Consider the following 14,447-nt stretch of genomic DNA (forward strand, 5'->3'; position numbering starts at 1 on the left):
AACAACAAAATCGCATAACAGCCGAGCATACACCCAGCAGCGCTGCTGATGCCTGAACGGTATGTGGAATGAAGTGGGCGAGCATCGGGAGGCTACTATGGCACGGGGCAAGCACTATGGGCAGTCTATCTGAAGTGTACCTGGCGTATAAGACGACCCCCCACTTGGAGGCATATTTTCAGGGCCAAAAAATCGTCTTATACGCCGGCAAATACGGTAGCTCTGCCTGTCTGGGGTATGCCTGGGACTGAGCCTCCCTGCTGTGGCCAGTAGAATCTGGCTTGTTTTTGCCCTTCCCTGGCTAAATATTTTAGAGACAGTGGCTTTGTTTTTTTTTTGACAGAGTCCTTTTTGCGTGATGAACAGGGAGATGTTGAACAGGGTAGACAGTGCTGTTCTGCCGGACTGCTGGTGTGTGCCTCCCCCTCAGGCCTGTGGCTCGCTGGGAGGGCATCTGATACTGGCAGAGCTGCGGAGAGCCACCACCACCAGGCTGGGGTTTGCTGGGAGAACAGAGACAAGTACGGAAGTTCACAGTGGGACTGGACAGTATGCATTCTCTCCCGTCTATAATGTAGCTTTTCTCCACTACTCACTCTCCTTAGAGGCCATTAAAAAAAAAAAAAAAAAGGAAGAAAAGGATTTTTAAAAATATAAAATACTTGAGGCTTGGTGCACAGATTGGTGCACCAGTGGGGTCCCTCGGCCTGTCCTGTGGGGATCAGTGGACCTCCAACTGATCAATGTTTCTCTCTCCCTCTCTCCTCGCTCTAAAATCAATAAAAAGAAAATATTTAAAAGACCTTTCATCATTTCCCCCCACTTAAAAAAATATGTGGTTATGGTTATAGGAGACTTAAAAAAGAACAAAGTAGCCCTGGCCACTGTGGCTCAGTTGATTGTTGCCCAGTGCACCAAAGGGTTGCTGGTTCAATTCCTGGTCAGGGCACATGCCCGGGTTGCAGGCTCGGAGGGCATGCAGGAGGCAGCCAATCCGTGTTCTTCTCTTACATCGATGTTTTTCTTTCTCCCTCTCCCTTCCTCTCATTCAAAATCAATAAAAATATTTTTTACTATATTTTATTGCTTTTTTTTTTTTTTTTTTTTTTTTTTTTTTTTACCGCAGGGACTGAAGGGTCCCGGGTTCGATTCTGGTCAAGGGCATGTACCTGGGTTGCGGGCACATCCCCGGTGGTGGGTGTGCAGGAGGCAGCTGATCGATGTTTCTCTCTCATCGATGTTTCTAACTCTCTATCTCTCTCCCTTCCTCTCTGTAAAAAATCAATAAAATATATTTTAAAAAAAAATAACAGTTTCAAAATTGGGTAAGTTAAAATACACTGCTTATTTAAAAACTGGTAGTTTATAGGTAAAGCTAAAAATGAGAATAGAAATAATTTACATAAGACAGAAACAAGACTTGTAATTCCAGAAGAAAAGATTGAATTTTAAAATGATAAATAAAGGGGAAAATAGAGAATAACAAATAAATGAACCTAGCCCCTGGATCTTGGTTTCTGATACCTTTAAAAGTAACTAGGGCCCAGTCGGTGTGGCTCAATGGTTGAGCATTGACCTATGAACCAGGAAGTCACAGTTAGATTCCCACTTAGGGTACATGCCCGGGTTGTGAGCTCGATCCCCAGGGTGGGGTGTGCAGGAGGCACCTGATCGATGATTCTGTCATCATTGATGTTTCTCTCTCTCCCTCTCCCTTCCTCTTTGAAACAATAAAAATAAATTTAAAAAAAATAAAAGTAACTAGGGCTCTTTGGAGAGAGGCCTGATTCTAGGCCTTGAGCATCTAATAGTGCCCGAAAGTAAGAAGATGCTGAAAACCAACCCCAAACCAAAACCAGGAACACAATGATGGGGTTATGACAAAGGGACACAGGAGCCAAGAGAAGGAGTTCCCACTGGCCAAAGCTGGAACACTGTGAGCAACGAAAAAGGCACATTAGTTATAGCCCAAAGTATAAAATAAATACCCTTGTGTTCATAGTGATACAAACAAACGGGTGAAGAAGCCGGTGGGCGAGGAGACAAGCTCCTGTGCAGAATGATGCCCAGTAATTCCTGTCTCCGCTCCGCCTGGAGCGCAGCCGACTCCTTCATGGGCTGTGTGCCAGCCTCTCAGGGGACAGCATGGCGAGGGAGAGGGGCACTTCACCGTGCAGAATTCAACCACCTCAAGCGAGGCAATCAAAGTCAGTTTATAATAAGTTTATTATAAACGTAAATGAAATTTAAAAACAGCTGGAAGCTTGCATGGAAGAGATTTTAAATTTGTAGAAATTGAGAAGAAACATCAATATAAGCAAAACCCAAAATTTAGAGAAACTATAAAATATAAAATAACTAAGTTAGAGCACGAGAGGAAAGTGCTAGAAGTTTTGATGATGAGGGTCCCCCGGGACATCCCTCCTCAGGGAAATGAGCTTTGGTCGCAGCCTCTTGCTTTAGGATAGACACGCTGGGCCCAGAGCCTGCTGTGCTGCCCCTCCTCCCTCCTCCCTGTCCTCGCGTGGCCTTCACGCACTCCCTGGTTCTGAATCTTCAGTGTGTGAGGGAGCCCTTCGTGGGCTCTGTCCTGACTGGCGGTGTGAGCGGCAGTTTGGAGACAGATGGAAGAGTCTGCTCCGTTTCTTTCTCTGCTGCTGTCCTTTTATACGCTCCAAACTGCCGACAGGAAGAGTGCAAGGAGGATGTTTCTTATTTTTAGGTGCAAACATCCTGCGAGATTCAACAGGCAACGTCAAGCTGGGAGATTTCGGGGCCAGCAAACGGCTTCAAACCATCTGCCTTTCGGGGACAGGGATGAAGTCTGTCACGGGCACCCCCTACTGGATGAGCCCCGAGGTGATCAGCGGGGAAGGCTATGGCCGCAAAGCGGACATCTGGTAGGTCTGCTGGGGCTGCCCGCCGCCTGTCTCCGCGGGTACCAATGCCCGGCCAGGTGTCAGGGGTCTTTCGTGCTTTTGAAATAGGATGTCAGGGTTGCAAGGGTGAATATTTTAATTATGCCTCATTGAAGCTTAATCATTGACTTCCATTCTTGACGAAGGGTTTTATCTTAAGCATCTTCAGCACTAGAAAACTATATTTCATTTCCCTAAGAACTTAGAAGTAATCAGTTTTTACTGTTAGTCTCTTATAATTCAGCTATTCTTCAAGTAATACTTTGTGCTTAACCATTTGAGTCAGTCCTTAAATTGTGGTTTATTTTCACTGATTTTTATCTTAAACTATGTTATATAGTGTTACAACCTTTTAATGAAACTAAACTTGAAATCAATCACACTTAATGTATATTGACTTCACTTCCGTTTCTCATTTTGTAGTAACTATCCTTCTTTATGATGATCTTGTCTGTGTAAATGTAACTTTTAAATTCCTTTTCAGGAGTGTGGGCTGTACTGTGGTAGAAATGCTAACTGAAAAGCCTCCGTGGGCGGAATATGAAGCAATGGCTGCCATCTTTAAAATCGCCACTCAGCCCACAAACCCCAAGCTGCCCCCTCACGTCTCCGACTACACCCGGGATTTCCTCCAGCGCATCTTCACGGAGGCCAAGCTGAGGCCGTCGGCCGAGGAGCTGCTGAGGCACCTGTTCGTGCACTGTCACTAGCAGCCAGCCCCCTGCGCCCGGCGCCCATCTGCCTGCACCTCCTCTCTGACTGCACTTTTCTTTTTTATAAAAAAGAGAGATGGGAGAAAAAGACAAGAGGGAAAGTGTTTCTCTTGATTCTTGGTTAAATTTGTTTAATAATAGTAACGTAAATTTTTTATATTTAATCGTTTTTTCCATTACAAGAACTTGAAACTTTTTTTAAAATTTTTATAGTGTACTGATGTGGTTCAGACATATAAAGCACTTTAGTACGTGGTCACTCTTTCTAGTACAAACAGATCATTTGGAATACCTGGGACTAGAGGGTCTTTCTCTGAGCTACCGGCAAATCGGTGGTGATAGAGAGACATGGAAACAAGGAGAAGAAAATGATATCTGCTTTGTAGTTTTTAATGACAGTACTTAAAATAGATCCTCATTTGTGGGTTTGAGCCCTAAACTTGAGTCTAGAGTGGGTACTCAACTTAAAGAATATAGGTTCCTCCTTATATCTGTATTCTTTAGATCCTAACCTCTGTATACCAAGCTTCTTGCTCAGTAGGAATCATGATAGAAAATATGAATCTCTAAGAACTATGTTTATTTGTTCATCCTAACCAGTATAATAAGCAAATACACTATAGAAGATCCATGTTACTGGGATCTAAAAACCTTGTGGGATAGTTTTCTGGTTTGTTTGTTTTTTTAAAAAAGATACTATTTTATTTGAAAACAGATATGGAAGTCAACAAGCAAATCCAAATTAAAAGACAAAAGGAGATTGCTTTAATTAGTGTGTGCACAGTAGAAGAGACCACGTTTGCCAATCAAGAGAAGTAATGAGAAGCAGAAGTATGTGTTGTTTAGTGTATTTTAAAGTGTGATCTTTACCTGAGGGAGAAAGTCCCAAAACTAAGAGAAAGAAGAAATAATCAAAATAATGTATATTCTATCTTCCTATTTCTAGCTCCTGATTCCCCATAAGGTAACATTTCTTAGGAACTAAGAGTTTCACCTGGAGTTTCCATGAAGCTAGTGTCAGGAGATAAACCCTTGTTCTTGGGATCACAGAATACTGAGCCACCTCAAACATAGTAAGATAGTGGCTCTCCAGGGGCAGGGCTGTTTCTCTTGGCACCTGCAAGGCCTGGAGACAGCTTTGGCTTCACAGCTTAGGAGGATGCCAGTGGCATCTAGTGAGTCGAGGCCAGGGATGCTGCTAACCAAACCACAGTCTATAAGGACCACACCTGCTCCCGACAGAACCATCCTGCTCAAAATGTCCAAAGTGCCAAAGTTCAGGAGCCCTGTGGTAAAGACCAGCCCCAGTTACAGACTGCTGGCAGCCATTTACAAAGAGGTTCCTTGCAAACAGTAATTTCAGAGAGAAGGTGATAGGATGCATAGAGAGTGTTTTACAAGAGCAAATACCACTGCTTCAAGTCAGGGTGAATGACCTCAACACCAGTAGCAGCCCATTCCTTCCCAGCTGCACATCGCACCCAAAGCAGGAACTCCCTGCTAGAGACGGAATGGCTTCAAACACAGAGCTCATTGAACTCCGCTGTCTGCGTATATTCTTTCCTCAACTCAGCTTAGAGTTGTGGGAAAAGCAAAGCATATCAAAACAAGGTTTAACTACTTTATAGGAAAGTTAAAACCGCCAGGTATTTCTAGTACAGTGTATTCACTAAGAGCAAGGACTTTGAATGGAAGGAGACACCTAGGAGAAGCCATGATCCCTGATGGACTGGAGCTACTAAAAAATATGAATGATATCAGTGATGTGGCCACTTGCAATATTTCCCAGTTTATTAAAGCAAGTGCGAAGTGCTTTATGTTTAAAGATCTAGAAAGTAGTAGTCTTCCTGGAGGCCCTATATGTGATGCCTTTTATGGGATTCATCGGGGATGCAGATATTTCATTTTCTGCTAAAAAGTATGATCTTTAGGGACTCGGCTGTTTCTGAAGTTCATTAGATTGTGGTTTACTGTATCAGGTCCTATCTGTCATTCCCTGTAGGAAATTTGAAGTTCTATTAGCTAGTCTGAGAAGAAGTCAAAACACCAAGAGTCTCGTACCCTGTAATCCACGGGAGCGGCTCACCAGGAAGAATATGCATCAGTGCCTCCCTGGAGGTCAGCGGCACCCTGTGCCGGGAGCCGCCCCAAGGACCGGGAGCTGCCCGTTTCTCGTCTTCTCACGGGTGACGGCATCACTTACGCTGGAGCGAGGCCACAGTGTCTGGACAAGGGCTTTCCTTCGTTCTGTGTCTTCGTGGCTGTGATTCCGTCTGACTCTTGGTCTGTCCGGGTAACCGTGGTGCAGACTCTGAGACTGACACTCTTCAGAGAGAGATCCTGGGGGACTCTGACACCCAAAGCAAAATCGTTTGCTTTTTTCAGTCTCCCTTTTACTTTTAAATGCATAGAAAACAAATCACCTGAAAGAAACTGCTACTTTAACACTGCTGCAGAAGACCTTTGTTTTATAGGAAAAATATCATTAGCTATGGGAGAGTACTGTTCTTTATGTAAAGACTTAAAAATAGACTAATAGTTTACAGAGTTATTATATAAAATGTGATGTGAATTTATTTTAAATAAGTTGTAAAGGTACCAAAACCACAAGAAAAGTTTATATAAAAGCTACTAGAACAAAAAAGCTTGAAGTGGGATGACGTAGGGAAGAGCAAAAGTAAATTTTAAAAAGAAATTTTTGAGATAAAACACCTTTATCAGGGGCAACTAGATATAACACTCCACCCCTTTTTTTTCTAATAATGGTATGGATCAACAAATGAAATTTGAACTTTTTAAGATGTCTCTAAATGTGTTTTGTTTTTTAGCTGCACAACTCATTCTTCTATAGGTAGTGCTTCTTTGCCTAGGCTGGAAAGGGTCAGACTGCTGACTGTGCCTTCACGCTGCCGCGCTCAGGCTGTGGCGGACTCTGGTGCTGGAGAGGTCCCCGGGCAGTCTGACCGTGCTTTTCAGGAGGTGTCTTTCCACTTGGGCCTTGCGGGAGTCACGATGGCAGGACCTAGGTTTTGGCCAAGTAGAAGATTTTACATCGCAAACAAAATGCATTGAGTAAAAGGGTTGAAAAATAGAATGACTAATGGAAATTTAGTAATGGTTAGTAATTCTTTCAAATGTATTTGAAATTTTCTGTATGAATATCTTAACATTTTTTCCATTTTCCTCATTTACAAAACATGTTTCTAACTTGAAAAAATGGTTAAAGACTGTTGCCTTAGAAAGTTTTCAGAGGCATCGTCAACCTCCCATATTTATATGAAATTGAAACGCACAGGTTGAATGAGCTACAAAAAAATTAAAGCTTATTTTAGAGTAAATTGAATTGGCTTTCACTTGAGACTCGATCTTATTCTTTAGAAACTATGTTAAAAAGAAAAAGTATTTGTTTAGAGCAGCTTTCTCCTACTTTACCTCTTCCATGTGTCAGGTCTGATCTCTAGTATTTCTGAGATGGAGTTGGGATAAGATATGTGAAGTCATTAAGAAAATCAAATCTGAATAGTTTATAGGGACGACCACGCTTGGGCTCAAAAGCCAAGATGTTTGCCACATGCCAACTCCTTGGCCCATGGCAGCGTTCTGAGACAGGGGTTTCATTTGGGGTCTAGGGACCAATAGCTTGGATATAAAATCATCTGGTGTCAGTCAAGTATAGTAATCTATCAGTTTTTTTTAAATAAGGTGAATCTTTTTTTATTTGCTCACTCAGTAATTGTGGCTACTGTGTCAGTACTAATTCACTTACCCTTAAGGAGATCCCAGCCTAGGAGGAGACATGGGCAAACAGTACCCTCACTTTGAGAGCTCAGCATGGTGTTTTAAAGTCTTATGGTTTCTTGTGATGTAAGGAAATAGCAATTTTGGGTAATTATTGGCTGTTACAATCCAAAATGTCATTAACAACATGAATTAAAAGTAGCCCCAAATTAGAGGGACCTCCGTTGTTCAGCAGCCGCTCTCTCTCAGGACTCCCTCCCACAACCCAGCCCCTGCTCAGACAGTTCTGCCATAAAGGGCATTTATCCCCTAAATAGTGCTTTTTCCTTCCGTTTCTTTTAAAGAAAAAAACAACTTTATTTTGGTCTAAATTGTCTAGAAACGTTATAGGAATTGAATTCTGTCAACAGTGTTATTCTAAAATCCAAACAATTTCTTAAAACCTTCCTGTTTTATATTGGGTTTGACCTTTGCTACAAATGTAATGTTCATATTTATTTGAATTTTAAGATCGGTTAAATGTTAATGAAAAGCAATTTAACTGTTCATTTTTGGTAGTGCCTTTTTCTCTGTATGCCTTAATTTTATTTTATATGAATAATTCATGTTACCCACCAAAATGAAGTTTTTTCCCCAAAATCAGTAGTTTCAAGAATTGATTTGGCCTTAGACTGTGTATTAGCCCTTAAATATTTCTTACTTCCTGCTTCCTCCTCCTACCCTTTTCTACCTCTTCTTTTTAATGTTAGAAGACAAACATCAGCATTAATCTGCACAGACACGGCACAGTCTCCGCGCCACGTGGACTGCTGAGATAGGAGAGAGTGTCCTGCTAAAGGCAGGCGGAAGGTGTCTTCCGGTGGGCGCTTGATTTTCAGTCAGATGGACACCGTCCAGAGTCTTTGTATATCATGGTTCAGTTGTGATGATCATAGCACAGGTAGAATGGTTGTTTTTGCCCTAACGAGGTTGTTTAAATGGTTTACAAATGTTTAGGCAATGAGACGTAGGGCAATGAGCAAGAAATCCAGGGATAGCAAATTTCTAATCTAACATTGTAATGAAAACTCTAACTTACATTTCTGTGAAGTGTGTGTGTGTGTGTGTGTGTGTGTGTGTGTGTAGTGGAGCAGGGATGGAAAGAGAGGAAAGGTATGAATGTTCAGTTAGATTAGTTTCTGTTCTTGGAGGAACAACTCAAATGTGTATGACCTACTGATGATGGATGAGTAATTATCCTTGGGTAGGAATACCAGCATTCTCCACAAGTAACTAGTACAAATGATTATTTAATACAGGTATTTATTGTAAATTGCCAAGCTCTTGGTTGCTAAAAGTAGATTAAAATTAAATTCGTATGTGTGTATAATAGCTTATACTTAACCCTTAAATAGAAAGTAATTGATTTTGCCTAGTTCTTCATGAACTCTGAGATAGAAATTCTGCCAGACATTATCAAAACCAGCTTCCTTAGTTTATGAAACATTCGAAAGGAAATTCTCTTACACCTCCTCCTGGTTGGCTAGGGAGCGCATGCTGTGGGCCGTGGGCCCTGCCTCACAGGGCCTCCGCTGTGCCTGACCTTGCCCGTCTGAGCAGGATGCCACAGCAGGCGAAGGAAGGTCGGAGCCAGCAGTGCCCACGCTCGCCTCATGCGCTCTCAGGAGAGTCTGGAGACTCCTCTCAGTGATAGCGAGAGTGGACATGAGTCTTGTCAATACAGGGAGGAGTCAGCTAGAGACAAGAGTAGAATCTTACCTGTTGCCTGCACCCAGTCTTTTATGTAGTTCTTCATGTTTTTCATAATTCTGCATTTTAATTGACAGTAATGTATGTTTGATAAGACAGCAAAGGCATTAAGTCAGTGAGTCCTGTTCTTCCCTGTGCCTGATTACTCTTGTTTGCATTCACAATCTGCAATATCAGAACCACTTTATACCAAAGCTTTTCTATTCCCTGCACACATTGCCAGAATGGTTAGCACCGTTACTTCTGCCCACCTGTAAGCTAATGGGATAAAAATGATAAAGTAGATACTAGTAGAATCTGCATCTCAGTCTATCGTCAGGTAAAAGGAGAGGTGCTCAGTGTTTGCACTTAGGCAGCAGAATTTACTTCAGCTATTACGGAACTACAGGCATTGCAGACTTGAGCCTGTACACCTGCCGAGCTCCTTAACATCAGGATACGTTGGCCATAGATACGTTGACTAGCGATGCCTGAGGTTGGAAGTGTACTTTCTTTTAGTGTCTTAACATTTAGGAACTTATGATTGACTCGGGAGACATATCAGGAAAGCTGTGAAGAAATGCAAATTATAGTCCGATGTCTGCTTTGTGCCATAAACACTTTGGAACATAAAAAAGAGTCTGCATTCCAGTTTACATGCAGCATTTGTCCACAAATAAGGATATCTGAGTCCTTTAATGACAGTTGAGAACGGTAAAGTTTGTGATTGTACTGAAAGCACTTTTGTGTTCATTTATTTTTTTAGAATTTAAATTTTAAAAGCATATGTAACTAGTGGTGATTTTAGCATTAGCATTACTTAGAGGAGATAGATAAGTAACAAAATTACATCTTAAACTCTAGTAGATACTTAGACTCCAAAAGGCATTTGACATATTCTAATTTTTCCAAAGACTTTTCCCCCCACCTGGAATAAGAAGGGAGGACTAACGGAAACACTGAGATGAAAAGGCTTATGGGCAAAAGGAAGTGGGAAAGTGGGCCAAACCTTGCAATATACCCTATTCAAGCAAAAGCACCGTGTCTAAGGGTAAGAATGCTTCTTTAAAAACATGATTGTTTTAAATACAATGTTAATTAGTAAAAGGTTTACGTTTTTTCTATTGCTGTTGGTTTTAAAATTTGCTACTCTGCATTCAGAAATATTATAAAATAGTTAATACCAAGAATACTTTTAATGTCTGACATCTCTTACATTTCACATGGTTCTTTTTATTTAAATATCATCATAAATAAAAGTAAACTTGGATAAGTTTGAGAATAAACTTTGTTACAAACTATGACTATCAATTTGTAATTTACCTTTTGGCCTAATGTACATTTTTTAATGTAGCCATTAAATTCTTTATATTTAACCTATTAGTTTCTCTCTGTAAAAAATTTTAATCTCAGTTGAATGCTGGGCAGTTTATAATAATGTACAAATAATGTTTTTTTCCTATCAAGGTTGACTTTGCACATTTTTGGAAGTTTTTAATTTGTACACTGATGTACTGCTTTGACCAATAATTGTTGATGTGTGTATGAGCATCATGAATGTGTGCATTGAACTACTGTCTGTGTCTCTGTTTTAACTTCTTTCAACATGTGGCCATCAGTAACTGCACTGCCGTCACAGACTTACATGGACTTTACTGCTTTTACAGCGTATGCTCATCTTGGTTCTCTCTTTGTCGAAGAACTCAGGAGTTCAACTCACTTTCTGATTTTATATGTATCTTAAAATCCATGACTAAGTTGAAAGTATGCTTGCAACTCCATGTATCAGGGGATGTTGTGTGTGGAGATGTCTGTCTGTCTGTCTGTAGGCACATTTATATATTCCAGTAATTTCTTGTTTTCATTTGTTTCTACATTTTTATGAACTTGTTTTTTATAAGGGTACTGTTTAGTTAGAATTAAATATATGTAAAAACTTTCTGAGAGATTATTTACTATATGAATATATTTTCAGCTGGCTGATCTAAAATATTTTTAAAATTTTGTTTTTAACCATTCACAACACGTTTGTATTTCCGGAATTAGACCCACGTTTGCTTAGATGTGAGTTAAAGTACTCCTGGGAGGAAGGGCATTGGTTCTCTTTCGAGGAAGTGCAAATTCGGAGGAAAGAGGAGATCGTAAGCAGTAGCAAAAACACACTGCCCACTAAAATGGCCTTTGAGTCCTCAGAGCTATAAAAAAACTGAGAACTAACTCGTCTTGAAAAGATGCGGAGACTTTTCTGTCTCCAGGCTCTCTTGGCTGGTCCTACTGTTGTTGACTGTTTCCTTTATCCTACCCTAAAGATGTTAACAGTTAGGTTTTTTCCTCACTGGGCAAGGTCAGACCTCATTTATGATTCTCTGCCATTGACTATAAATTGGTCTAGAAATGTCCAAACATACATTGAATGTCTTTGTACTGTACTGTGTATGCTAAGAAACTGGCAGAAAAAGAATTGGAAATTAAATTTCCAATCTGATAATGTTATTGTACTTAAGGAAATCCTTGTTTTTAATATGCGGTACCATGTAAAATTACTTGTGTTAGGAATACAGTCCACTGTTGAAGTTGAATGTCACTAAGCTTATTATGTTACAAGAGCCAGTATGATTAAAACCTCCCAGAAGCCAGATACAGCGTGGTATGTGCCACATTTCATGCATATTTTGACTTTGTGTTGTTCATTGAAAGTTGTGCTTGTAAAAATGTATAAAATTTCAGAGTTTTTATGTATTTGTTTTCTTGCTGATAAATAGCTTTTTAAAAATCTAATGTGAAAGAAACCATGTTTATATTTTGTTAGTGATCAGTGACTTTGTTTATATGGAAATTTGTACATTGTTGGCACACATTTTTTTTTAGATTTATCATGCATGAAGGCTGCAATAATTAGCACAATGAAAATTGCTTTTTTTTTTAACATGTTAATTCATTTGAAAGATTGTGGTGCAAAGGGTTACTGTAAGTAACCTGGGTTATGGAATATAAATGAATGGCACTCTGAGTGTTAATAAAGCTAATATTTATTTCCACTGTGATTGGTTTGTCCAAATCTGTTCTTGGATGCAGTGTGTTCCCTCTTGTTCCTTCTTTGCCTGAGTTGATCACTTTCTAGGAGACCAAGCACAGACTAACCTAGAAACATTGCAACTAAATCTTGCCAGGATATACATCTGTGAAGTCCTACCCACCAGGCTCTGGCATATCTTTTTCTGGACACTTTGATTACCCAAGTCAGAAATTAACAGTGATGAAGCATAGCATAAACACTGCCTTTGAAACTCACAGGTCTTGGGCATAGCTTCACAGCCAAGCAACAGTGTAGAGTCTAAGGGCTTGTTATAAGGGCTCTTCAGCACTCAGCTGAACTGCTCTTTTAAAAACAAGGTACACTTTTTAAAAATAGCATGAACAAAGCCTACTTAGTCAAAATGTAAGGAATGGGTGTTCCCACAGTATTGGAGATAATTCAAATTATTCTTTTTATATTTATTTACTAAATTGATGGGGTGACAATCTGGGACCCCTCGAGGGATGTTAGAGACACGGTTTTGGCCTGATCCCCGCAAGCCAGGCCAAGGGACCCCACCAGTGCACAAGTCCATGTCCCGGGCCTCTAGTATAGCTATAAAAGCCCCAAATTGAGGTTATGTTCAACAATGGGGGTTATGTAACAAAGTACCACAGTCGGGCTAGTAGCTTATAACATCAAATTTGTCAACTCTGGAGGCTAGAAGTTCAAAATCAAGATGTCCGCAGGGCCATGTTCCTGTGAAAGTGCAGGGAAGTCTCCACTCCTTCCAGGTCTCGGTGGCCCCAGATTGTCTGTGACTCGTGCTGACAGCTGCATTCTCTGCCTTCTGTATTCCCGTGGTGTCCCCCCTCTTTGTGTCTACCCCTCTGTGTGTGTGTCCCATCTTTATAAGGACACGAGTCATATTGGATTAGGGCACACCCTGATGACCTCATTTTAACTTGCTTACGTCGAAAAACCCTGTTTCCAAATGAGATCACATTCCAAGGTGCCAGAGGTTAGGACTTCAAAATCTCTCATTTGGTGGAAAGGCAAATCCATTGCAGTCAGTTCTATGGCCCCTAAAAATTCTATTCTCACATGCAAAATACATTCACCCCATCCCACCATATACCAGTCAATAATTCCAACATCCACACGAAGGCCAATATTCATGTAAACAACTCAAAATCATCTAACTCATTCAAATCAATTATTGGTTAGACTTGGTGTATGGCTCATGCTGGAGCAAAAGTCCTTTCCATCTGTGAACCTATCAAACCAGACTGCTCTGCTTTCAGGTGGGGCAGATGGAGGGCAGACAGTTCTACTTCGGAAGGGAGAACGCAGAAGGAAAGGGCCTAGGTCTCAAGCAAGTCAAACCTAACAGGGCCAACAGACTCCATTCATGGCAAGACTTGAGGAAAACCCTCATCGGCCCCTTGCTCTGTCCTGAGTGGTGGCATTGCTCCCTCAGGACCGAGGAGGTGCCCCAAAGGCACTGGCCCACCCCCGTGCCTGTGCCTCCCAGCCCGGGACAGCAGCTGCCTGTGGCCTTTGAACTGCCTTCCAGCCACTCTTCCCTTTCCTTGAAGTAGAACATGTTTGCGGGCGCACAGCTCCACCAGTCCCTTTCCTCCCACAGAGGTCCAGGCCTGGCAGCCTGCCTTCCTTTAGTCCCTTCTCTCTGGAAGCTGGCGTAGTTTCTGCTGCCATCGTTGCGTGTACCCACCCGTAAACCACAAGCCTGATTTTTTTTTTTACTTTTTCTCTTAAATCCACTTTGTCCAAGTAATCTTTTTTTTTAATTTTGTTTTATTGCTTAAAATATTACAAAGAGTATTACATATGTCTTCTTTTTCCCCCTTGACATTCCCCCGGCCTCCACAACCCCCCAGTGTCTTATGTCCATTGGTTATGCTTATATGCATGCATACAAGTCCTTCGGTTAATCTCTTACCCCACCCCCTCCCACCCCCTAATCCTCCTCGGCCTTCCCACTGTAGTTTGACAGTCTGTTCAATGCTGCTCTGCCTCTGTATCTATTTTTGTTCATCAGTTTATAATGGTCTTTATTACCGATAGATGAGTGAGATCATGTGGTATTTTTCTTTCATTGACTGGTTTATTTCACTTAGCATAATGCTCTCCAGTTCCATCTTTTTCGGGTTAATTTGCATAGTCAGTCTGGCTGGTGGGTGTGGTTTGTGGGCGTGACTTGAGTGTAGCGGAGGGGTGGGTGATTTTCATGTTTCTATTTTATTATGTAGGACTAGAAGCTCGGTGCACAAAATCCATGCACTAGGGGATTCCCTCAGCCTGGCTTGCACC

The 14,447-nt window shown here is 41.3% G+C and overlaps 1 protein-coding gene across 1 annotated transcript in view; it reads left to right on the plus strand.

The window, feature by feature from the left end:
• The window catches only part of MAP3K2 (mitogen-activated protein kinase kinase kinase 2), a 53,522-nt gene extending 41,381 nt beyond the window's left edge, over nucleotides 1–12,141 (plus strand). Inside the window, exons 15-16 of the mRNA XM_006760238.2 lie at nucleotides 2,723–2,900; nucleotides 3,403–12,141. Coding sequence (XP_006760301.1) covers nucleotides 2,723–2,900; nucleotides 3,403–3,628 — 404 coding nt within the window. The 3' untranslated portion in view covers nucleotides 3,629–12,141. The remainder of the gene's footprint in view (nucleotides 1–2,722; nucleotides 2,901–3,402) is intronic.
• The last annotated feature ends 2,306 nt before the right edge of the window (nucleotides 12,142–14,447 follow it).

The sequence above is a fragment of the Myotis davidii genome, unplaced genomic scaffold (assembly GCF_000327345.1).
Source record: "Myotis davidii unplaced genomic scaffold, ASM32734v1 scaffold117, whole genome shotgun sequence".
NCBI lineage: Eukaryota > Metazoa > Chordata > Mammalia > Chiroptera > Vespertilionidae > Myotis > Myotis davidii.